Source organism: Dermacentor variabilis, chromosome 2 (assembly GCF_050947875.1).
Source record: "Dermacentor variabilis isolate Ectoservices chromosome 2, ASM5094787v1, whole genome shotgun sequence".
Lineage (NCBI taxonomy): Eukaryota > Metazoa > Arthropoda > Arachnida > Ixodida > Ixodidae > Dermacentor > Dermacentor variabilis.
The window spans coordinates 226896120-226922116 of record NC_134569.1 but is presented as its reverse complement, the minus strand read 5'-3'; the positions used below and the strand labels follow the sequence as shown (position 1 = coordinate 226922116).

The 25997-nt window shown below is 49.5% G+C and overlaps 1 protein-coding gene across 1 annotated transcript in view; it reads left to right on the top strand.

The window, feature by feature from the left end:
• The first annotated feature begins 496 nt into the window (after window positions 1-496).
• LOC142571204 (uncharacterized) overlaps window positions 497-25997 on the top strand; it is a 45930-nt gene continuing 20429 nt past the window's right edge. Inside the window, exons 1-5 of the mRNA XM_075679475.1 lie at window positions 497-549; window positions 1079-1148; window positions 3277-3365; window positions 12537-12602; window positions 13109-13216. Of these exons, the coding sequence (XP_075535590.1) occupies window positions 505-549; window positions 1079-1148; window positions 3277-3365; window positions 12537-12602; window positions 13109-13216 (378 nt within the window). The 5' untranslated portion in view covers window positions 497-504. The remainder of the gene's footprint in view (window positions 550-1078; window positions 1149-3276; window positions 3366-12536; window positions 12603-13108; window positions 13217-25997) is intronic.

Below are 25997 nucleotides of genomic sequence, written 5' to 3'. Positions count from 1 at the left end.
TGAAAGGAAGAGCCTTCGGAACGTCATGAGAACGAAAAGATTTCCTCGTGACCGTACAGAGCATTCACTTTGTCCGGATGAACCGCTGCTAGTACACAGCGAAGTGGCACGCATTATTCAGCCATTTTATGCTAGATGCTCGACCAATAACCTTATGGGGACATATGTGAAGCGGAAAGGGACGCTCAGGAGGAACAATTGCCGGCCAAGTCTGCCAGGCTGTGTTACTCTCCCTGTGGCAGCATCATCACCACCACCACCTACACTGCACTTTTCTGCTGTGCCTCAACTGATAGTAGCAGTGAGCTGCAATCTGCACAGAACATTTGCATATTATATTTGTGTATTTTTTGGATTCAGCTGCAGGGAAATATTGGAAAATTTCGCGTTTCAGGCAACCGTACATGTGATCAACAGAATTTTGGACGAGGTGTGCTAGCCGAACAGAAAGAATTAATTCGTAGGAGACAAAGAAGAAGAAGAAGAAGTGAGGCAGCCTGGAGCATGGTCAGTGACAAGGACCTCAAGAAGATAGCCGTCGTGTACTCAGTAAGTGTGCTAAGTGATAGCAGCGGGGAATGCATTCATTCAGCGCAAGGCGGATTACGTTATTGACTAGCAAAACTAGCCGTTGAGTGAGGAAAGCAGCGATAACGCAAGGACAAAGGAAGAAGCTCACTTCAATACTTGTGGTAGTCAACCATATAGTTCATGCATAAACTGTAACGATATGTGAAAGAGTCGAGGTTTGCTACCACTTAGAGAGCAACAATATTCCGAGGGTGGTACGTGGAATACGCCAAAAACGTTGTCACTCCCCCGCCAACTCGCAGTACGTACCGCTTACTTAAGGGTGGCGGGCTTATTTGTGTTTAGGCGTCATTACTTTAGAACGACCTACGGACGCCCCGTGGAAGAAATGCATGGAAGAGATGATAGTAGCCATTCGAGAGCGAAAGTGACTGCGCGTTAGTAAACTTTCTTTACCACTTGTGTTTATACTGAACTTGCAGCAATTTCTGTAATATCAGGGCGCATATCATTTCGCAGTAATACGCTCTTGTAAATTGTTTTCCAGCTGACGCAAGCTCTGTTATGCTGCAACTACATCATCTTCGGCTACAGAAGCAAGTATGGCAATGTTCGAAGTAAGTTCTTGGATGACATTGTGGTCATGCTTACCTGGCTTGAACGACGGCAGCATACTTTTCTAGCCTTGATCATCTTTTATTCACCATAAATGAGAAACGAGGTTGACGCTCACATATTTACTGCTACAGAAATAAAAACTAAGAACAGACATGAGAAGCACTTCCGGATTTGCACTGTCGGTTTTCATAGTTTTAGGTGCCAAATGCAGTAATATTAGTTTAAAACATCCACTTTCCAAGTAGAAACGTTTGTAAAAAAAGCCTGTTGTCTATTGTCTAGATGAAAGTTTCATGCCGCTCTCAACAGCCTCATATTATCGTGTTGTTTTTTCGCCAGCCTTATGACGCGGTGAAGCTGCAGCAGGCGTCAACAGTAGGACTCGCACCGACGGCATTGAATCACGCAGTTGTAACTGACGCGACGGTCTTCAGAGTGAAACATACTGAGAAAAAGATATGCAGATCCCACGCGCCGTAAATGAACGCTGTGCGGAGCATTCAAATACGTGATCTGCTTGAACTGCGTGGAAGGGGTCACAATTTGTGTCTGTTAATGTCACGATTACACGTGTTATAGCTTAACTCCTTGTTAAAACTGTGTATGTAAAAATATTCTCGGAGCTATTAAGTTTTCTTACAGGGCATTACTCTTGCGATTGTACGCTAAAGCAAACCTTGACCTAAAACATTTTTCTTTTCTTATTGCATATTGTCCAGCAACATAGCCTTCGTTGTCATTTCTGAATTATTAGTCGAGGACTGGGATCTTTAGAATTTCACATGTTTGTAGCCTCATTACATGCTTGATAGTGTGTGCGTTTCTACTGCTTGAATAACTTTATTAACAGTCATATCTAGCCTAGTAGCTGCTTCCCTAAATAATTAGTTTCACACAAGGACTGCATATTCTTGTGTGCTGAACTACGCTAATACCCGCCGAGGTGACGTGGTGGGCTTGCCATTGCGCTGCTAGACTTGAAAACATGGGATCGAATCCCGGCCGCTGCGGCCGCATTTCGATGGGGGCGAAGTGGAAAAACCGCCTTGCACAATGCATTGCGTGCTATCTAAACAACCCCAGGTGTTCAAATTAAACCGGAGCCCCCCGCTATGACATGTCTCATAATCACATCTTGGTTTTGGCATGTAAAGATCCCGAATTTAATTTGTTTACATCAGCTTTTATTTTCGTTAGGTTTCTGTGTACTTTGCCTCTCCATCCAATTGTATTCTATGTGTTGACTTGTGTTTCTGGTCAGTGAACTTTGGCACCTCGAATTTGCTTACATTCCTTTAAACACATTTTGGGGTAGGAGTCTCTTCTCAGAGTGTGAATTCACGAACCACATTGACGTATTTTGCGCGGATATTACCGCATATATTTAGTGCATTTCCCGCTCATTGCTATAATATTAAGGCGTAGTGACGTGATATTTTCGAGTTCATTCTCTTGCGTCAGATGAAGGTACTAAGCCTCTGAACTGCAGAAAAATAGTGACAAGCCTCAGGGAAACGTAAATAATATGACAGCGTGAGTGTGTGTCAAAGCGTCGCAATGTTGGCAATGTTCTGCTCGCATGTGACCATATACTCCGCCCCATGTCGTTAAAACACAGTAGAAACGAAACGAAAACTGATTGTAGAAAAACCGTTGACTTCAATAATATAAGGGACTTTGAGGCTTCATGGTATATTTTCTGGGCCTCAGAGGAGCGGCATCTTCATTTACCGTTATATATATATATGTATATATATATATATATATATATATATATATATATATATATATATATATATCTTGCCATATCTCGTACACGGAAAACGTTGCAGGATTAGGTGAACTTAGGAATTCAAGACATTGGTTGAAATGTTAAGGAGAAGCGCTGAGGGGTATATTCTTATAAAAGTTCTTGTGCATCTTGACAACATAAAAAAAAACAATAACAAAGACATCAGGTCTCATCATTCCACCTAGCTCTGGCTGGAGGAGGTGCTCAGGACAACAAACTCATGATTTCAACGATAGCGAGGAAAAGCAACTATCACCGATAAGAATAAAAGCCCGATGGCAACAATCTACCAGCCCTTGACTTTAAACAAATGCAACCTTTTTCGCTGCTTGCAGATTACATGCTGTACTTCGACATTTACTTCGGTACGGAGTGCTTCTTAAACAGCTGTACAGGGGTCATACTCTTCAGCGGCATGCAAAAAGTACGTATTGGTGGCCTGTCGATTTTTCTTTATTGATTACCCTTGAGGAATGTTATTGAAAAGCCCCTCGCACACCTCTAACAGGAAACACCAAGAAAACGTTCCACAAAGCAATGGTCATTATACAGGATGTTTCAGCAAACACTCTCAAACATATTTAAAGGTTGTCTGTGGCAGATAGCTCAGTTCTACTTGATGAGCTGGTCTACTCGAAGCGGCGGACCCTACTTGCACAGAAAATTTAAATGCAAAATCGACTAATCAACAAGAATTCACTAATGAACTTCTTAGCAAATTATCTTATGACCCATATTGCAATTTACAAATTCTAGCAGTGGACTTCGCAAGGCAGACGGACCGGTCCCACTTGGAACGAATTATCAGATCGACACCAGTTTCGAAATATATATTCCCAAATTTCGCGAAGAAATGCATTGGCGTTCCAGTCACTTGTGTGCTTCAGTGCATGAAACGACGTTTTGTTAACAAATTAACTGGAATGAATTTCTTCGCAAAGTTCGCGAATTTATATCTCGAAACTCGTGTCGTCCTGAGAATTCGTTCCAAGCGGATCAGCCTTGCGAGCTCCACTGCTAGAATGTAAATTGCGATATGCGCCATAATGTAATTAGTTAAAAACTTAATTAGTGAAGTGTTATTAATTGATCGATTTTGGATCTCAATTCCTTGTGCAAGTATTGTCCGCCGCTTCGAGTAGACCAGCTCATAAAGTAGAAATGTGATATCGGGCACAGGTAACTTCTAAAGATTTTTGAATGTGTTCGCTGAAACACCCTGTATGTTACTAGCTCGAGTATTGTGCCAAGCATTGTACCTCCTGCAGATTACATATTACCGACTATAGACTATTGTAAAACTGTCTTTCTCCGTAGAAATGAATTATCCGACTCTTGGAAATGGCCAGTTTTACACCACCACAACGGCTTGTTGCACAAAATATCTATAGAAGAAAAAGCGCCAAATAATCACGGAGAGGCGTTTCAACTGTTTAGTAGCATGTGTGGTAGTTCATATTCTCTGCCTTTCAGTATATTGATTAAGAAGTGACGCAACGTAAACTCTAATTGTATCCTAGAATCCTCACCTAGTAGATGAAGGACCATGCAGCTTGCGCGTGGCTCGACATCGTGAAGTGCTGAGATATGCAAATCAAGGCTACTGCGCTGTATAAACTGCGCTGAATCGTATATTTTTATTGCACGCACGGTTTCTATAGACACCACAAAACAAACACGAAAGGAATTCAATACCTGAAGCGCAGCATAATTTATAATAGTCGAATTTTAACATTGCATAAGCCCATTGAAACCGCATACAATTAAGCTCAATGCTTTGAGCCACTTGGTGTACATTGACTTTCCTTGAGCTGTATGTACTGGAAGACAATAAGACAGACGAAACAAACACTGCCTGTAGAAACATTGGTCGTGGCGCTGCCCGTGTCCCTTCGTGCGTTCTTTGCGACCGGCGTTCTTTCCGTCCCTCTTATTCTCTTCCCACTAACAGGGAGGAACAGCGCAAAGAAAATGACAGCATACAAGCATAATATCTTCACACTAAAGAAAGAAATTCAAACAAATTAGCCACTCAGTCCTTTACAACTGTTCCTCTCATTACATGAGAGGACAGCTACAAAGACAACCAATAAATTTGCGGAACGTTCTCAGTAAAGCGACCTGAACTAATTACATGCCTAGATTCATAAGTATTGATACACGTGCTTGTTTATCTTTCTCCGGTGAGCGCTTTTCGCCGGCTAACAAGTGTTAAATGTCATCGCTCAGCGCAAGACACGCGTACATGATTCATAACTTACGCGATATATGTAGTTGATTCTATCTGCTGTGTATATCCTTGCCGATCCTAGCATAATCAGACTGCATGTGCGACACGAATTGTGTAGTAGTTTCTGGAGAACACACGGGCACCAGTGATTGCACTTGAGCCTTCGAAGAGTGCTATATCATAGCCGACGCGCTTGACCCGCTGATGAGATTTCGGCGATCGCCGACTGTGTCCGCCGCTATCGTTGCTCACTGAGTGCACCCTATTTTTGTGCGCACAAGTTCGCCCAATAAAAAGCTAGTTTCGTCATTGACAGTTTTGCTGCTGTTTTCCGCACTGTCACTACTGCGTGACATCTGGGGGTGGTGCTTGTGCGTTCATGTACTTTACGCGCCCGCAAAGCTGTGGTCCAAACCCGAAACCCGAAGACAGCACCAACGTCACCCCAGACCACCGAGCAAGCCACAGGATTCAAAACCTGCCCCAGAATGACGGACTTCTTGCTTAAAAGGCCAGTAAGTGCACAGCCACGACAGCAGCAAGAATGACAGCCGCAGTGTCGCCAACACCGATCGTGGTGCAGCAGCCGAGGGAGCCACCGACCTTCCGCGGATCAACATTTGAAGACCCGGAAAGCTGAGTGGAGACGTGTGAAAGGGTCGCTGCATATAACATCTGGAACAGCGACTACAAGCTGCGCAATGTTTTTTTTTTTGCATTGGAAGACACCGCCATGACGTGGTTTGAGAATCGAGAAGCCACGTTTGCGACGTGGGACCTGTTCAGCAGCTGCTACCTACGGACCTTCACGAGCGTCATGCGCAAAGAACGAGCCCAAGCTCAACTAGAAACCCGAACGCAACTGCTCAATGATACCACCACCGTTTTCACGGAAAAGATGACCTGTCTTTTCAGACACGCTGAAACGGAAATGTCGAACGAGAAAAAAGTTCGCTTCCTGATGAGAAGCGTAAAAGAACTTTTCGCCGGTTTGATCCGCAGCCCATCGAAGACCGTAGTTGAATTTTTGGCAGAGGCAACGACGATCGAGAAAACTCTGGAAATGCGCACTAGGCAATACATCTTCCAAGTGTTCACGCCACAGCGCGAAATCCAAGGTGAGCGCGCCGATGTCCTCCGCGGAAAATCAGGGCCATTGTGCGCGAAGAACTGCGGAAGATTTTGCTTTCGTCGCAACCTCACGTGGGCTCGGTGACTTACATGGCAAGGGAAGAACTACGACGGTCACTGGGAGTTTCCGAAATGCCATAAAAATTGCCGCTTCCTGTGCCAGAAGCGATGGCCTACACCTCCAACGCCCACAGTCAAGTTCCGCCTACGCGCCCGCGCCAGAGTCCCGTAACGCGGCAATGCCGTCGTCCGCTGCCAGCAGTGCCAGCTCGCCCGTCCGTCGCCCAATGCAACTACACTACAGGAAGACAGACGCATGGCGCGCTCCAGATAACCGCCCACTCCGCTATCACTGCGAAGAAGCCAGTCACGTCGGTACCCATACAGCGCCTTGGAACTACGAGCGTTTGCCGTGAACGCGCCGCGTCCGCAGCAAATACAAGGCCTCGTGATATCGACGACTACCTCACCGCCACTCAGTGGAATCCTCGACGTCCGCCCGTTCGCCGTCACAAGGCCGCTGCCTGTTACCGCAGCGCCGACCGTACACTGGCCCAGCTCGGGGCCGGTCCGTCAGCCAATAACCGGAAATCAAAAAGCAGCAGCAGCCGATGGAGCTGGGGTTGCTGCTTGTGGCAAATGACGCATATCATTCGCCACCGATGAAGACGCCCAAAAACACTATTTTGACGGCATGTCAACGAGATGCCGCCATCCAGACGAAGCATGGGAGCAAATAATACGCCGACAACAGAAGACCTGATGATGCGATGTTCCAGCCACTGGTCAACATGACGCAGCCGTGATCCAAATCCAAGACTAAACTGCGACGCAAGAGAGAGAACCACCGACCTGGACGTGCTTCTCGACGGTCACGCAGTCACCGCTTTAATGGACACAGGAGCCGACTACTGTGTCATGAATGAACCCATCACCGCCCAGCTGAAAAAAAGTTGAGTGCATGAGAAGGCCCTCACAGTCGGACTCACAGGAGGACGCCTAATAACGCCGACTAGTATCTACATGTCCAGAATTGCCGTTAATAACCGAATCTACTGTCACCTTCGTTATCGTCCAACAGTGTTCACGAGGCGTTATTCTCGGCATGGAATCCCTGAAGCAAAACAGCGCGATCATCGACCTGAAGTCGAAATCGACAACGCTGTCCGAAGAACAAGCGATACTCTCGGAGAGCTTTCGTAGTCACCATGCCTTGAGTGCGCTAGTAGATCAAGGCAGTATCCTGCCTCGCTACAGCATTGTCATTTACGTGGGCATCGAAACACCCGCAGACGTAGAAGACGTCGTCGAGGGCAACAAACGTGTACTACTCGACTGTGAAATTTGAATAGGAAGAGAGATCGCTCGACTGCATGGAGAAAAAGCGAAAAGGATGCTGATAAAGTTGAACGAGGAGTTCAAGCACATCAACCAGGGTAGAACGTTAGCATACGTCAAGGAAATTGTGGAAATCAGCCATGCGTTTGTCCCCTGACATTCTGCCGCATCTAGCCCGACGAGCGTAGTTTTCGAACCAGACTTCGACACAAATCGAAGTCTCCCCTTGAGTAAGCCACAGCTGAAGGGTCTTCTCCAAAAATACAAGGACTGCGTTTCGATGTGATCGAGGATTCGACAGGCACAAATTGCAAAGCATCGCATAATAACCGAAGAGTGCGTTCGACCACTCCACCAGAGGCCTCAGCGAGTTTCGACGCGAGAATATGACGCTATGAGGCAACAAGTCGGCGAAATGCTGCGTGAGGACATCATCCAGTCGCAGGATAGCCCATGGGTATCTTCTATTGTCTTGACGAAAGAAAGGTACTGAACTTTTACGTTTCTGCTTCAATTATTCTTCACTAAAAAGATCACAAATAATGACTTGCATACGCTCCCACAGATAGACGACGCATTGGATCGGATTTGTAACGCTAAATACTTCTCGTCGATATATCTCGAGACTGGCTACTGGCAAATAGAAGTCAACAAGAGGGATCGCGAGAAGACCGTCTTCATCACGCCGGACGGCATCTATGAGTTCAATGTCATGCCATTCGGACTGTGCTCGGCGCCTGCAACGTTCCAGTGTGTTATGGGCACGGTGTTAGCAAAGTCGAAGTGGTAAGCAAGCCTTGTCTACTTGGATGACGTCGTCGTCTTCGCCGGGAAATTCGACGATCACCTTAGGCGACTTGAGACAGAAGTGCCGCTTCGCATACGAGGAGAAGCTATTTTCAGGCCATGTCATCAGCAAGTCTGGAGTCCATCCCGATTCGGAGAAGACAGCTGCCATCGCTAAAGGCTCATTAACAATAGGTCAAAATCACCCACCGTGGTTGCTCAGTGGCTATGGTGTTGGGCTGCTGAGCACGAGGTCGCGGGATCTAATCACGGCCGCGGCGGCCGCATTTCGGTGGGGGCGAAATGCGAAAACACCCGTGTGCTTAGATTTAGGTCCACGTTAAAGAACCCCAGGTGGGCATAATTTCCGGAGTCCTCCACTACAGCGTGCCTCATAATCAGAAAGTGGTTTTGGCACGTAAAACCCCATAATTTAATTTAATTAACACTAGGTCAACACGAAGCCGATTTCGGGCTACCTACTATCGGCGACAGCGTTTTTTCCTTCGTGTCGGCCCCTCTGTCACACTGTACCGACGCCGACAGTCTGCAGATGGTAGAAAGAGCGGCGTCGGTATATTGTGACGGCCCGTCGACAAGAAGGCAGCGCGCAGATTACTTGACCTGTGTGCCTATTACAGGCGCGTTGTAAGGCACTTTTCGAGAATTGCGTAATAATTAACCCATATCACTACATCTGACGTCGGCTTTACACAAGAAACACGGCAGCAAGATGCATTTGAGGAGCTGAAGTGGTGGCTGCTGTCACAATTGGTGCTTTTTCACTACGACGAAGAAGCCGAGATGGAAATCCGCACCGAGGCAAGTAGCGTAGAGCTCGGTGCCGTGTTTATTCAAAGGAAGGATGGAGTTGAAATCGTAATAGCTTGCACTAGCTGGTCACTGTCGAAAGCAGAAGCGAATTATTCTATGACGGAGGAAGAGTGCCTTGTGATCATTTGGGCTACCACGAAATTTCGGCCTCGTATATATGTCAGGCATTTCAAAGTCGTAAGAGACGACCACGCCTTGTGTTGGCTGGCTAATTTAAAGGATCTTTCCGGTTGCCTTGAACGATGGAGTCTCATACTCCAGGATTTAGATATCACCGTAGTCCGGACGGAAGCATTGTGACGCCGACTGCCTGTCACGCGCCCCAAGGGACATTTCGGACACGCCAGTGCAAAGCGAACTGGATGATGGTGCCTTCCTAGGAACAATAAGCGCCCACGACTCTGCTGAGCAGGAGCAAGGGCACCTGCAGCTCGGAAGACTTGTTGAGTACTTGCAAGACAACACCAACTTTGTCCCGATGGTATTTAGACTCAGACTGTCTTCGTTTTTGTTACGAAACGATGTCCTGGTGAAGAAGAAATGGTCGCCAGCCTGCATAAACTCTCTTCTCGTTGTGCCTGCAGCGCACTTGTCAGGAATCCTGCACGCTTTTTACAACGATCAGACAGTCGCCGACCTCGGGTTTTGCCGTACACTCCCAAGAATACAAGAGAAGTATTATTGGCCGTGCCTGACCGCCAACGTCGCCCGTTACGTCAAGACATGCCGTGATTGTCAGCGACGCAAGGCATCGCCGACGAGGCCACCGGGAAAATTAAAACCGATCGAGCCTCCTTACGGACTGTTTCAGCATGGTGCGATGGATTTGTTGGGACTTCTTCCGACGTCAACGTCCAGAAATAAGTGCATCGTCGTGGTAAAGGACTAACTTACCCGCTTCGCTGAAACACAAGCTCGGCCGAAAAGTAGTGCAGTCGAAGTGGCAAAATTCTTTGTGGAGGACATCCTGTTGCCGCATGGTGGCCTAGAAGTCATCACCACGACAGAGGAACGGCCTTTACAGCAGAGCTCATCCACGCCATTCTGCAATATAGCCAGACACGCAAGAGGTGGACAAATGCCTACGATCCGCAGACGAATGGTCTTGCGGACCGGCTGAACAAGACCCTTGCCGACGTGCTTGGGATGCCGTTCTGCCGTGCGCGACCTTCGCTTATAACACAGCATTCCAAGAAACAATGCATATGACGCCGTTGAAGCTGGTTTACATGAGGAGCCTGATGACGACTCTCGACGCCATGCTGCCACGCGTCACTGACGGAATTTCGAGGTTGCCGCCTATCTCCAGCGCGCCGAAGAAGCGCGAAAGCTCCCCCGCATGCGAATCAAGAACCAGAAGGCCGACAGCTGACACTGCAATCTTCAACATCGCTACGTGGAATAGCATCCCGGCGACTGTGTTTGAGCCGCGACTCCTGTACACGGACGAGCACTTAGCGAGAAATTATTGCGACGCTATTTGGGACCCTACACGATAATGGGACGTATTGGCGCACTGGAATATGAGGTCGTGCCAGACGGCATTTCGCAATTACAGCGGCGCCGCGCATGGCATGAAGTTATTCACGGGGTGCGTCCTTAAGCCTTTCTAGGCCCGCTGACAAAATTAGGGGTTTTCTTTCCGTGCTTCTTTTTCTTCTTATTTATTCGTGGTTTGCTTTACGCTTTCTTGTTCGCAGCACCGAGACGATACTTGCCAAGGAGCATTGGCATGAGTGCTTATTTATCCTTCTCTGGTGACCGCTTTTTCACCGGTTAACAAATGTGAAACGTCATCGCTCAGCGCAAGAGGCGCATGCATGATTTATAACTTACGCCAACGTTATCGTTGATTCAATCAGTTGTGTGCGTCCTCGCCAAACCTTGCAGAAACATATAGCATTTGCAACACAAATTGCGCAGTACTTTCTGGAGACCACACTGGCACTAGCGATTGCACTTGAGCCTTCGACGAGTGATGTATTAAAGCCGAGGCGCTTGACCCGCAGATGAGATTTTGGCAATCGTGGACTGTTTTCGTCGCTATCGTTGTTCTTTGAGACTAGGCCGTTTTGGGGGGCACAAGTTCGCCCAATACACAAAAACTGGCTGTGGCTTACCCCAGCGAACACTGGATATGCAAAAAGAAAGATTTGTTTAGCCTGGTTAAGTCTTGGTTTCGTTTGGTTAACCTTTGGTTTAGCTGTAATTATTATACTTAGGTATACAATCATCGTTAAGCCAGGTATGACGGCTGTGCCTATAGGTCGGTGGCTAGACATGACTGCGATTAGGCTTGGGTAGATACGCATCGTTCGATGGTGCGACACCCTTTGTGCTATGGGGAAAGTGCAAATGCTAGACATGCAAAAAGACGCCGTGAACATCCGCCGCGCCAAAGCACAAACGGAGAAGGTGCGAACGTTTTCTCTACATTGATCTGGACGGTGCGGCGTCTGTTGCATTCCGTACCCTCTCCAGTGAAGCAGTTCGCTGGGAGATATCCGCGGGGTGGTCAGGCGCCGCTTGGCGACGACGGCTCAAAGTCTCCTGCTCCCGAGAGATGCTCAGAGAAGACGGTCCGGCCTCGCACTGCTCTTGACCAGGCGCGCGGCGAGTCACGTGGTCAGGCGGCGACCCAACTGCGGAGAGCGCATGCGCCAAGCCGGCGGCAGCAGCGAGTCACGTGATGCGTTGCCAAGGCTAAAACGCAGCTGCGGTGAAACGAAGGTCAAATTGCGGCGATGGCGAAATTCGGCCCGACGCGGCTAGTAAAGCTTTTGTTTTAAAAGCTTGTTTCGTCATTCACAGTCTTGCTGCTGTTTTCTGCACCGTCCCTACTACGTGGCAGTATGTTCTAAATAGCGAAAAAGCTAAATGCGTTGACACGGTGCTTGCGCGGGATATTTCAGCACAGCAGAATGATAAAAATTTGCTTCGGCGTTTGTCTTGTAATATTCATCCTTCCCTCGTGTACGCAAGCTCTAAAAGACACATCTTTCAGACTAGCGCAGTATCTGATATTGGACCTGAAACAGCGAGCTGTGAGGCATAAAAGCGTGCTGAATGCCTACAGCGTTGTTAAGAATTCCAGACTGTTTATTTAATAAGTTGTAGGCAAGGACGATTTCGTAATACTTATTCATAATTGCGTGCCGCCTTATGTGGTTGAGATGTTTGTTTGTTCCCTAGACGGTCGTATTAGTGCCCATTACGAATACATAAAACACAGATCATTTTCACTAGGAACAACACAAACTTTTTTTCAACTTTCAGTTTCGAGTACCAAAGGAGGAACTCGCGGAAAATCCAACGTGCCACAGCATCACGAAATTCGTAGACGTAAGTAACGCTGATGTGCACACACATATTTACTTTTTTGCACTTTATTTTCAAGCCTAAAACTACAATAATACATAAAAAAACTTGGGCCAAACATGTCTACAGACGCGATATTCTCACACTGGCGGCACTCGTTACAAACACCAGTGCACACGACAGTGTATGGATGACAAATTTTTGGAAGTCCTTTCCGAGCACTAGGGAGGCTTATACGAATGCTTGCGAAAAAAAGTTGAACTAATTGTTACTTCAAGCATTACACGTGGGACTCAGAAGTTCCCCAATTCGCCATGTCGTCGTCATGTTCTCGTTTCCGTAGCCTGGAGTGCCTTAGCTTGTGTACTGCATAAAGCCATGACCACTGGCTTTACCGTAAAAGGGGAAATAACGTGGCACTACCGTCTCTTACTACCAAAACACAATTCAATTAGCTACCCATAATGTTACTTGTTCGTGCATCACGTGGTACGTACGTGATGCTCTTTACTCATGGTGTAACTTCGCAGGATCCCCTGGAGTCCCTGCGGCTGTTCATCGCGTGGGCTATCGTGGCTGCCGTGCTCTGCTTCTGCGGCAGCGTCGCGCTCTCAATGGTTCTCAAGTGGGGCGCCATAGTAAGTTTCCATATATGTATATATATATTGTAAGCACTATTAACGTACTTCGTCGTTTTCATTTGTACATAGCCATCATCATCATCATCTTCCCTGCTCTTCTACTTCTTCGCGCGTGAGCTGGGGCGTTGCCTTTTTTGGAATAAACAGCGCTGGACAACTTGAACGGTCTCGGTATTACAAAGTGGTGGAGGCACGTCAAGATCCCGACGTCCTCTCGCGTTCCCGTCCTCCCTGGAGCTCCGTTCCGGTCGCCGCCTGCGCCCAGCTATCCTTAGAACAATGGACACTTTCAACCCCGGCCCTTCCGGCGCCTCTAATCTTACCACCCAGCCGACCCCGCCTGCTGCGCCCTCTTGTACTGTGATGGGCCCTCAGCGCGATCCCCCTGTCTTTGCGGGACTCCGCGGTGACGACGTTGACGATTGGATCGACCACTACGACCGCGTGAGTTCTTGCAAAAAGTGGAACGGCAACCGGAAATTGAGGCACGTCGCCTTCTACTGGACCGGTATTGCAAAGACGTGGTATTTCAACCACGAATCCGACATCGCGGATTGGTCCGCGTTTACCTCCAAGCTGCGGCAAATCTTCGCTTCCTCGTGAGGCCGTGCAGAAATCGCCAAACAGAAACTGGGAACGCGCCACCAACTTCCACAAGAGTCATACACCTCATACATAGAGGATGTCTTGGCTCTGGGCCGCCGTGCGAATCCTTGCATGACGGAAGCCGAATGGGTTCGCCACATCTTAAAAGCCATTGGGTCTGTCGCGTTCAACGCCTTAATCGTGCAAAATCCGGCTTCTGTCCCAGACATCACTTCAACGTGTCAACGCCTACACGAGCTGCAGTCTATTCGTCTTCCACATGAGAGCAGCGATCCTCAGGTTCCCCATTCTCCAGATCTACGTGCTCTTCTCCGCACCATCATCCGCGAACAGCTTCAACTACTAAGGCGTCCACCTACTGCCTGCGCCCACCCCCCTTCGACTTGCGCGAGGTCGTAAAGCAAGAGTTGAAAGCGATGACTACATCCACGACGCATCTTGCTCCGGTAGCGCGCCCCACGCCTACCTACGCGGATGTTGCTTCGCTACCCACCCCTACCGTGACCTCCGTGCCTACTGGCGTTTCCTATAACCATTTGGCTTCGATGGGAACCAGAGCACTTGCTGCGCCATCGTACCCTCAGTGGCGTCCACCTCGTCCGGTTTGTTTTAACGCGACAGCGTTAAGGAGCTCGTGTCGCAGAAAAGCCGGTGTCGTCGGCGTCGGTGTCGGCGTCGGCGTCCGCGGCGTTGGCCGTGAGCGATAAATCACGGCAGGCACTTCATAAATAAAAAGCAACTTCCAAGATGGGCTGGGTGGGAATCGAACCAGGGTCTCCGGAGTGTGAGACGGAGACGTTACCACTGAGCCACGAGTTCGATGCTTCAAAGCGGTACAAAAGCGCCTCTAGTGAACGCGGTGTTACCTTAGAAACGAGCTGTTTCTAAGGCTCAGGCGTGCGTCGCTTGCTGAGGCGCACATTTCGTTGTCGCGCCGAACGCTGCGTTGCTCGACGCTCACCGCGTCTGATGCGGGGCGCGTAGTCGCTGCGCCGTAGCCCAATACCCCTTGGCGGGTCGACGGGAACGCTGTCGCGTTCCACTCTTGAAGGCGAAGCTTAAGCGTCCTCCAATTTTTTACTGTGGTATACGCGGTCAGATATATCGCTTCTGCCGCCGTCGCCAGCAGGATGAAAGACGAGGCTATGCTGAGCACGAGAGAGACCACACTCGCCGATTAGACGCCTACTATCCCGGACCATACTCGCTCCCTCAACAGAGTTCTCCGTCTCCTCCAGCTGCTCCCAATCTGCCTCATAGTTCCCGTTCGGCCAGACGTCATTCTCCATCGCCTTACCGGTGCTCTACATCACCGCTTCGCCCCACTTCCCATCTTGTCGACCAGCACTCGGAAAACTAACTGTTGCAGTTTTTGAAGGGGAAACTGCTTCTTATCGGTCTTCAAAAATTCCTTTTGTTCGCCCGGCCAACATGCTTTCTGTGACTGTCGAAGGTGTTTCCGCGTTAGCTCTCATCGATACCGGTGCTGCCGTTTCCGTTCTTCGGAGTGATCTGTGTTCCCGGCTCCGTAAAGTAAAAACGCCTTATCTTGGACCTGTTTCGCGTGGTGCTAATAATGCATTCATGCACCCCAACGGACAGTGTACTGCTCGTGTTCTCATCGACGGCATGCGCCACCACATTGGGTTTATCATCTGTCCAACGTGTATCCATGAAATTATACTGGGTTGGCACTTCCTGCATTCTGCTTCAGCCGTCATTTCATGTAGAGAGGAAGTTGTCCACATCACGAATACAGAGCTTGGACCTGTTACGGATTCTTCACTTTCATGCGTGAACTTGGCCATCGCTGCAGACTACGTCCTGCGTTTGGTCACGAAGACGTTGTAGCCGTAACATCTAGTCAGATCGCCGATGGAGACGCCCTAGTCGCCCCTTCTTCCCGCTGTACTTCTCGCGGAATTCTCATTGTCGTCCGGCTTTCACGTGGCCGCGCCCTTCTGTCTGCTTGCAACACGACCCCAGATCCTGTGATGCTGCCCAAAGGGATGACTGTGGCAAACCTCGCCGACACTCAACCTATCTCTATAGTCACGCTTTGCCCTTCTTCATCGCCAGCACCAACCTCAGGTTTGGATGATTCTTTCCCTCCTCCAGCCGTTCTTGGTTCTGTCCTAACAGCCGCGCAGTCCGAAGCCTTAATGGTGGTCTTGGCAAAACACAAAGCCTGTTTCGATAGCTGTTCCCCTGTGTTGAGCCAAGCTCCTGCGGCTACACACCGCATCGAAACCGATGGTTCCGCTATAATACGACGACGTCCCTATCGTGTATCGCCGTCCGAACGAAAGGTCATTGAACAACAGGCTGCTGACATGCTTGCGCGGAAGATAATGCGAAATTCATCTAGCCCATGGGCTTCTTCCGTTGCCCTGGTAAAGAAAAAAGATGGCTCCATTTGCTTTTGCGTCGATTATCGAGCGCTCAATAAGATCACACGCAAGGACGTATATCCAATACCTCGAATTGACGACGTTTTGGACACACTACAAGGGGCGGAGTATTTCTCCAGCCTTGATCTTCGATCAGGATATTGGGAGATTCCGATGAACGAGACTGACAAAGAAAAGACCGCATTCGCTACACCAGATGGACTTTATGAATTTAACGTGATGCCTTTTGCCCTTTGTAATGCTCCTGCCACATTTGAGCGCATGATAGACAACGTACTTCGTGGTCTAAAATGGAAGACATGCCTCTGTTATCTGGACGATATTGTCATCTTATTTTCTGACTTTAGCCACCATCTTCGTCGATTAGACGAAGTTCTCAAGTGCCTTGCAAATGCTGGTCTCCAGATCAATACAAAAAATGCAAATTTCCAAGCAAGACGATAAAACTGTTGGGTCACGTCCAGAGGCGTAGCCAGGGGGGGGGGGGGCTTATGGGGCTTCAGCCCCCCCCCCCCGAAATTTTTCATTATGTCCATTCACCATCGACCAAAGCAACCCCCGGCGCCAGAAATTATTCTGGATTTTGTCTAGAACGTCTTTTTCACTCGCGAAAGGACCTCTCACCGCGAACATTTCGAACTCTGGCTTGATTTATGTGACCGTTATGTGGCCGTTTATGTGACCGTTATGCGACCGGGATTCACATAACGCAAGCAGCCCCATCCGAGCACAAAATTTCAAGGGCGTTTTGGTGGCGAACGGGCTCGCCGCGGAATCGCGCGGTGGCCGCGGAATCTACGGAGCCCATAGATTTCAATTCCAAAACCTTATGGGCATAACGTTCTCATAAACTTTTGATGCGAAACGTGCATTGACATTTCCGAAGTTGTGCTTCAGAGATTCGATTGCGGAAGTTCGTGGGTTTAAGGTTATAAACATTTCACGCTCAAGGTGCATTGACCTTTCTAAATTCTTAGATCAGAACATACAACGAGACAAGCCAAATCAACACACTATCAGACAAGTTGACAAAACACGCAGTGAGATCCGATGAGACGAAGCGTTGTGATGGTTAATTTGTGCCGTCATGTCGCATAAAAAATCATCATCATCATCATCAGCCTGGTTACGCCCACTGCAGGGCAAAGGCCTCTCTCATACTTCTCCAACTACCCCGGTCATGTACTAATTGTGGCCATGTTGTCCCTGCAAACTTCTTAATCTCATCCGCCCACCTAACTTTCTGCCGCCCTCTGCTACGCTTTCCTTCCCTTGGAATCCATTCCGTAACTCTTAAGGACCATCGGTTATCTTCCCTCCTCATTACGTGTCCTGCCCATGCCCATTTCTGATGACCTGCTCGTGCCCATTTCTAAAAAAATATCAACATTTTTTTTCACCTACGCCAAAGCATCCACATCAAGACACTAAAACCAGCCAGGGTAACTACGTTCTTATTTTCTTCTACTTTGACATTTATTTGTGAGGATACATTGAGCCTCGTATTTTTTTTTTCCTCGCTACCCTACCTGCGGGCTGCCAGAGCCAGCCAGAGCACATGCGTTTTTCTCGTGTTGCCCCGACCACCGCGCTATGCACTTCGATGCGCGTTTGGTTTTCTCTGGCCGAGTAGATTTTCACCTGGCAGAGTTTTGGACGCCTTCTGGCTAGCAGACGAGAAAAAGAAACAATGGTCGCCCACCGCCATCACTTTGAAGACTCGACGGATTGCACCGCGTTCGTTGAGCGCTACCTCTCCGGAAAGTGTTGTCTCGCCGGTATAGGATACCGAGCAATATATGCGTATGGTTCTCGGTGAACCAAAGGTCACACGTTTTCTTCGATATTCATTCGGTAGCCACATTAAGGGGCCAAAGTAGGCATTGGATTGTGGCCAACATACTCTCCTTTGCGTTTTTTTTCTTAATTTCGGTGCCCCCGTCGCACAAAAGAAAAACATATATATACATTGTTGCTGCGCAGCGAATTGTCACATGGCGACAGCTTGTTACTACCTTTGCGGGAAGTAATCAACCACGGCACGTTTCGGTTGCCGGATACCGTTATTATATTACTGCGATAGCAATTATATTGTTAGGTAGGAAGACGCCGACGAAAAGCTATTTACAAGTATATTTACAAGGCAAGACGCCGCAGTTGACCAAGAGGCAACAGCCCGCGCTAGCTTCCAATCGTCGTCTTCGTCTTCTTTCTACTCGGCTCTTCGTCATTGGGAATACTGCCCCGTAGCACTACCCCCGGCGGCAAAAGCGCCGTCCCGGAGCGACTAAAGGCCGGACTATGAAGCAGTGTAGTAGCTCTAGAGCCTACTGACGTGCACGACATCACTAGACACCAGAGTAGATGACGACGTTGAGCTCACAGGAGCAATTTCATAAGTCACAGGCGTCACCTGGCGCAGCACGCGGTAGGGCCCTGTGTATCGCGAAAGGAGCTTTTCGGAAAGTGCGACGTGACGACAGGGCGACCACAGGAGCACGAGTGCACCAGGCGAAAACTGTACGTCACGGTGGCGGGCGTTGTACTGACGCTGCTGCGTGGTTTGCGAGTCCGTCAGTCGAGCACGGGCAAGCTGGCGTGCATGATCGGCGAGGGCGATGGCGTCGCGCGCATACTCGGTTGTTGAGGTCGCAGCAGGAGGAAGTACCGTGTCAAGGGGCAAGGTCGGTTCGCGACCGTAGAGTAGATAAAAGGGAGAAAATCCGGCGGTGACGTGCCGGGAAGAATTGTAAGCAAAGGTGACGTAAGGAAGAGCAACGTCCCAGTCGTGGTGGTCCTTCGAAACGTACTTGGACAGCATGTCGGTAAGAGTACGGTTTAACCGCTCTGTCAGGCCATTGGTTTGAGGATGGTATGAGGTAGTCAGCTTGTGTTGAATAGAGCAGGAACGCACAATGTCGGCGATAACTTTCGAGAGGAAGTTACGACCACGGTCAGTAAGCAGCTGTCGCGGGGCGCCATGCACTAAGATAATGTCACGCAAGAGAAAGTCCGCGACGTCAGTGGCGCAACTGGTAGGTAGACCCCGCGTGATAGCGTATCGGGTGGCGTACTAAGTTGCGACGGCTACCCATTTGTTCCCAGAGGATGACGTGGGAAAGGGACCGAGGAGGTCTAATACAACACGAAAAAACGGTTCCACAGGGACGGTGATCGGCTGGAGATGACCGGAAGGTAGCGCCTGAGGCGTTTTCCGACACTTCCAGGGATCACAGGCAGCAACATAGCGTCGGACGGAGCGAGCGAGACCAGGCCAATAGAAGCGGCGGCGGACGCGGTCGTACGTGCGGGTTACCCCAAGATGTCCTGCAGTGGGTGCATCATGCATCTCAAAGAGCACAGGCTATCGTAGATGTTTTGGCACGACAAGAAGAAGATCAGGGCCATCAGGGAGGAAGTTCCTTCGGTACAGAATGCCGCCCTGGAGGACATATCGGCGAACGGATGCGTCGGTAGGTGTAGAGCGCAGACGCTTGATGAGTACTCGCAGCTATGGGTCTCGGTACTGCTCATCGGTGATGTTAGCGAAGGCAGACACAGAGAAAATGCCGTCGGCGGTACTACTGTCGGCGTCGTCAGGCTCGTCTACCGGGTAGCGAGACAGGCAGTCAGCGTCCTTGTGTAGTCGGCCAGATTTGTAGGTGACAGAGAACGAATATTCTTGGAGGCGGAAGGCCCAGCGACCAAGTCTTCCTGAAGGGTCTTTCAATGAGCATAACCAAGAAAGCGCGTGATGGTCTGTGATAACGGAAAAGGGTCGGCCATATAAGTATGGGCGGAACTTCGCAACCGCCGAAACTAGGGCCAGACACTCACGCTCAGTGATGGAATAGTTGCGCTCCGCGGGCGAGAGGAGCCTGCTGGCGTAAGCGATAACACGGTCGTGGCCACGCTGGCGTTGTGCCAGTACTGCGCGAATTCCGTGACCGCTGGCATCAGTACGGACCTCGGTAGGCGCAGAAGGATCGAAATGGGCCAGAACGGGAGGCGTTGTGAGAAGATCGATGAGAAGCGAGAATGCAGAGGCCTCGGTATCGCCCCACTGGAAAGGGGCGTCTTTTTTCAAAAGCTCGGTTAGTGGTCGTGCTATGGCCGCGAAATTTTTGACGAAACGGCGGAAGTACGAGCAAAGGCCGATGAAGCTGCCCACATCCTTGACACACTTCGGAACAGTGAAGTGCGTAACAGCATGGATATTGCCTGGGTCCGGTTGCACTCCGTTCGCGTCAACGAGATGTCCAAGGACGGTAATCTGACGACTGCCGAATTGGCACTTCGATGCGTTGAGTTGCAGACCGGCTCGCCGAAAAACGTCCAGGACTGCTGAGAGGCGCCCGAGGTGCGTAGCGAATGTTGGGGAGAATACTATAACGTCGTCCAAGTAGCACAGGCACGTGGACCATTTGAAACCGTGAAGAAGGGAGTCCATCATGCGTTCAAAAGTGGCAGGAGCGTTACATAGGCCGAACGGCATCACCTTGAATTGATAAAGACCGTCGGGTGTTACAAAGGCAGTCTTCTCGCGGTCGAGATCGTCCACGGCAATCTGCCAAAAGCCGGAGCGAAGGTCAATAGAGGAGAAATAGCGAGCACCGTGGAGGCAGTCAAGGGCGTCATCAATCCGAGGTAAGGGATACACGTCCTTTTTGGTAACCCTGTTAAGGTGCCGATAATCCACGCAAAAACGCCATGAGCCATCCTTCTTTTTTACCAGCACAACGGGTGACGCCCATGGACTACATGACGGTTCAATAATGTTCTTGGCAAGCATTTTGCGAACTTCGGTGTGAATGACTTGACGCTCAGCCGGTGATACTCGATACGGGCGGCGATGAATAGGAGGGGCATCTCCGGTATTAATGCGATGTTTAACAGCTGTTGTTTGGGCCAAAAGACGACCGTTAAAGTCAAAAATATCTTGGTAGGAAATCAGAACGCGGTAGAGCGCACGAGCGTGCTCGGACGGCATGTCGGGTGCAATCATTTTCTGTAAGTCGGCGATGGTACAAGTTGCCGACTGCGATGGTAGAGGAGGATCGGTTGAATTGTCGTCTACTGAAATCGATGCTATAGAGTGATCCTCGAATGAGCAAAGTTGGGCCAGAGACATCCCGCGTGGCAGCACTTGTGTCGTCAAGCCAAAATTGACCACTGGCAGGCAGACGCATTTCGCCGTAATAGATAAAACAGTATGAGGTAGTGTGATCCCGCGTGTAAGAAGGACGTCTTGCATAGGAGCCGCGATGTAGTGACCGTCGGGCACTGGTGGGGATGACACGAAGTCAACGTAAGTCAGTGCCGAAGGTGGCAAGCGAACGAAGTCGACGGAACTGAGGCGAGGAAGGTGTTGTTCAGCGGGATCCAGAACAGGCAGGTCGAGGCGGAGAGTACTGGCGGAGCAATCGATGAGAGCAGAATGGGCGGAGAGGAAGTCGAGGCCGAGGATGATGTCGTGGGGACAGTGAGCGATGACTGTGAATAGCACGGTAGTGGAGCGATCGGCGAAGGAGACGCGGGCGGCACACATACCAATTACAGGGGCTGATCCGCCATCGGCGACACGGACAACAGGCGTCGTGGCGGGCGTGATTATTTTCCTCAGCCGGTTACGAAGATCCGCGCTCATTACCGACAAATGCGCCCCAGTGTCGATGAGTGCAGACACAGAAACACCGTCGACTTGCACGTCAAGAAGGTTCAGATGAGTGGGCAACGTCAGGAGAGGATTTGGCGGCGTAGGGAGCAATGCAGCGTCACCTCGAGGCGCTGCATCGTCTAGTTTTCCGGCTGGGAGCGGCGTCCGAAGGGAGTCGGCGAATAGGAACGACGGGGCTGGGGAGAGCGAGATTGTCGTCGTTGGGGCGAAGGCGAACGAGAATAAGGGCTGTTCGGCGCAGGAGAATCGGTGGCGGCATTATCTGAGCGGGCAGCATAGGGATGAGAAAGGCCACCTGGGGTGCGAGAGCAGGCAGTATATGTAGACTGGTTCAGGGAACTCCAGCGACTGCGACAGTGCCGAGAAATGTGCCCGATTCGATGGCAGTGAAAACAAATTGGCTTGTCGTCTGCAGTGCGCCATTCAGAGGGGTTGCGGAAACGTGGTGGGTAAGAAGGTGCGGGACGGGGTGGAATCGAAGAAGCCGGGTGGGGATCAGGGCGATGGGCCGAGCAGATGGTGTGAATACCCATGTTGGCGAACTCCTGGCGGACAACTGCCTGGATCAGGGAAACAGTGACTGCAGGTGCATGGGTGGGGCTGGAGTCGAACGCAGCCGGATAGGCGGCCTCGATCTCACGCCGCACAATCCTGGTAACATCGCCAGTGTTGTTGGGACGAGGAGCGTCGGCACAGGAAGATGTCGCTGGGGTGTTGGGCAGACGGGCAAACTGTTGGTCGATACGTCGGCTTTTAGCGAATTCCAGGCGGCGGCACTCTTTTATAACGGCATCCACCGTCGCGACGTTGTTAAATACGAGCAAGTTAAAGGCGTCATCGGCAATGCCTTTGAGGATGGGGGAGACCTTGTCGGACTCAGTCATGTGTGCGTCAACTTTGCGGCATAGAGCCAAGTCGTCCTGAATGTACGTGACGTAGGGCGCCGTTGACGTCTGCACAGGACCGGAAAGCGCCTTCTGCGCGGCAAGTTGGTGACCGTAGGGGTTCCCGAACAAGTCTCGAAGCTTTTGCTTAAGCGAATCCCAACTGGTCAGCTCATCTTCGTGCGTCCGATACCAAACTCGAGGTGTGCCACCGAGGTAAAAGACGACGTTGGCGAGCATGATAGTAGGGTCCCACCGGTTATTGCGGCTGACGTGTTCGTACAGGCTGATCTAGTCCTCGACGTCTTCCCCATCTTTTGCCGAGAATACGCCAGGATCACGGGGAGCGGAGAGGGTGATGTAGGTCGTCGAAGTGGCAGCAGGTGTCGGAGCCGGCGGAGTCGGGTTGTCGTCGCCGGGAGCCATGAAGATAGGCTCGACGTACCGTCCACTGCGAAGCTCCGTGACGAGGTACAGGGAACGTCCACCTCCACCAAATATGTTACGTAGGAAGACGCCGACGAAAAGCTATTTACAAGTATATTTACAAGGCAAGACGCCGCAGTTGACCAAGAGGCAACAGCCCGCGCTAGCTTCCAATCGTCGTCTTCGTCTTCTTCCTACTCGGCTCTTCGTCATTGGGAATACTACCCCGTAGCAATATGAACACTCCAGGCGCATTCCTGCTGTCGGCGTCGCTCTCATGTTTCGTATGAAGTCCAAGGGCGATAACGTCGTGAGCACGCGCCGCATGCTGTTTGTGCGAGTGAAAGAGTATAGGGGGGGGGTACGACTCGGTGAGCCGACGATGATGGCTATGTCTTGTGTGCGCAAAAGAGAAAAGCGGGGAGCAAGTGCGCCGCCTTCCGTCGCGCGCGATACATCGAGGGGAGTGGATGGAATGGGGCGGGATCTAGGATGTTTTGAACCTGTGATTGGGTAACACGTTTACTTGCCTTGTTTGACGCATTATATACAATGACTTTTTCTTGGATACGTAGATTTATTGGAGACTTATACGTATATTCAAATATCTTGTTGCGAGGTTTTGTGTGTACGTTCAGTGAACATTCTTTCCAGTGACACTTTTGCCTTTTATCAGGCATTTCTATATTCGCATTTCAAATGAACGAGGGCGAGTCAAATGAAAGTGAGCCTACCCACCCTGTGCAATAATGGTTCGGTTCGTTATCTGCGAGGCATGCGCGTAACACACAGGCATTTTTCAAATACAAAAGTGACACGCAGGTTTGAGGGTAAATATTTCTTCATGCTCTCATACACTGGGTTGAACATGATTGCGTGACATAATGGACGCTTCAGACGTTGAGCAGCGTGGTGCCATGAGGTTTTTGACAGCTGAAGGTGTTTCCCAAGAAGAAATTAATCGCCGTATGACTGCCGTGTACGTTGAACATTGCATTTCATTGGCCACTGTGACGCATTGGAGCAAACGGTTGAAAGAAGGACGTGAAAGTTGCAAGGGTGATCTAAGAACGGGCCAAAGCCATCGTACAACCACCCCCAACAAAATTGCAAAGGTTGATGAGCTGATGAGACAAGAACGGAGGATAAGCATCGAGGAACTAGCAGAGCGTATGAACAACAGTCATGGTTCGGTTCACACCATAATTCATGAGCATCTCGGTTATCGGCTCTTGTATGTATGCCCAATATTTTGAACCACCGCCAGAAGATGGAGAAGTTCGGCGCGGCCTTGACTCATCTGATCCGGTATCACAATGAGGGTCACAACTTCTTGTCTGCAATTGTGATCGGGGACGAACCATGGTGCCACTACTACGAGCCTGAAACACGACGGCAAAGCTTACAGTGCAAACAGTCGAATTCACCACCCCAAAAGAAAGCAAAGACTGTCATTTCCGCCGGAAAAGTGTTGTTGACTTTTTTTTTTCGTCAGGGGCCATTATTGATGGAATTTGCTAAAGCCCGAGAGACTATCAATTGTTTCCGATATTGTGAAACGCCGGATCGGCTGCATGTCGGAATCAAAAGCAAACGACGTGGAAAATTGACGAATGTGGTCTTCTTGATCCACGACCTACCTACGATGTTGGGCTGCTGAGTACGAAGTCGCGGAACCGAATACCGGCCACGGCGTCCGCATTTCGATGGGGGCGAAAACGCCTGTGTACTTAGATTTAGGTGCATGTTAAGGAACCCCAGGTGGTCAAAATTTCTGGAGTCCAACACTACGGCGTGCCTCATAGTCAGAAAGTTGTTTTGGCACGTGAAATCCCATAATTTAATTTTTAATTGTTCCAAGACAATGCCCGTCTCCACGTCGCTGATGTGGTTAACACAAAACTGGCAACGTTCAAGTGGGAAACGCTGCAGCATCCCCCATACAGCTGAGACCTGTCGCCTTGCGACTTCCTCATTTTGGCACATGAAAAAACAGCTCAAGGGAAACGGATTCGTATCGGACGATGACGGGAAAGAGTCAGTTGCAGATTTTTTGAAGCAGCAACCCAAGGAGTTTTATGAGATGGGAATCGCTCGACTCGTTAGTCAATAAGACAAATGTCTAAATGCTGATTGAGACTACTTTCAAATAAAATACTCCGTTTGTGATATATTCGCATTGGCTCACTTTCATTTGACTCGCCCTCGTATATTTTGCAGCACGGCTTCATATACGTCTCTCTGTTGGGAGAATAATTTCGTTGCAATTAGTCACGATACACGACCGGTGACAGCTGCTCCTGCGTGATACAATAGAATAAATGACAGCGCCATTGAGATTTTTCACTGGCCGTTGCATATGTACAAAAATTTAAACAAGGTTCTTGAATGACAAAGTTTCATTAACATATTTGCCCTAGACTTGTTCATTTCATGCTGATTTTTAAGGACCTAGTTTTTTATGGCGCAACACAATGTGCACCCCCGGAAGTGTTTACACCTGCAGCGGTTACTTCCAAAAGCTCGTGGATATTTAGTAACCCGAATTTTTGGATCTGAAAATTTTTCATATCAGTGGCACGCATTGCTTTGCTGGTTTCGTGTTGATATAGTTCTAAAGGTTGTGTGATAATTTTTTTACTTATTAAATAGACAAAGACATGTAATCATTGATATCAGTTATTTGGGGCACAATTTTAGGCACATACCAGTATACCTTTTGATGAAAAAATACACATAAAACTTTGTTTGACAGTGCGTAGCGTTCAATAAAT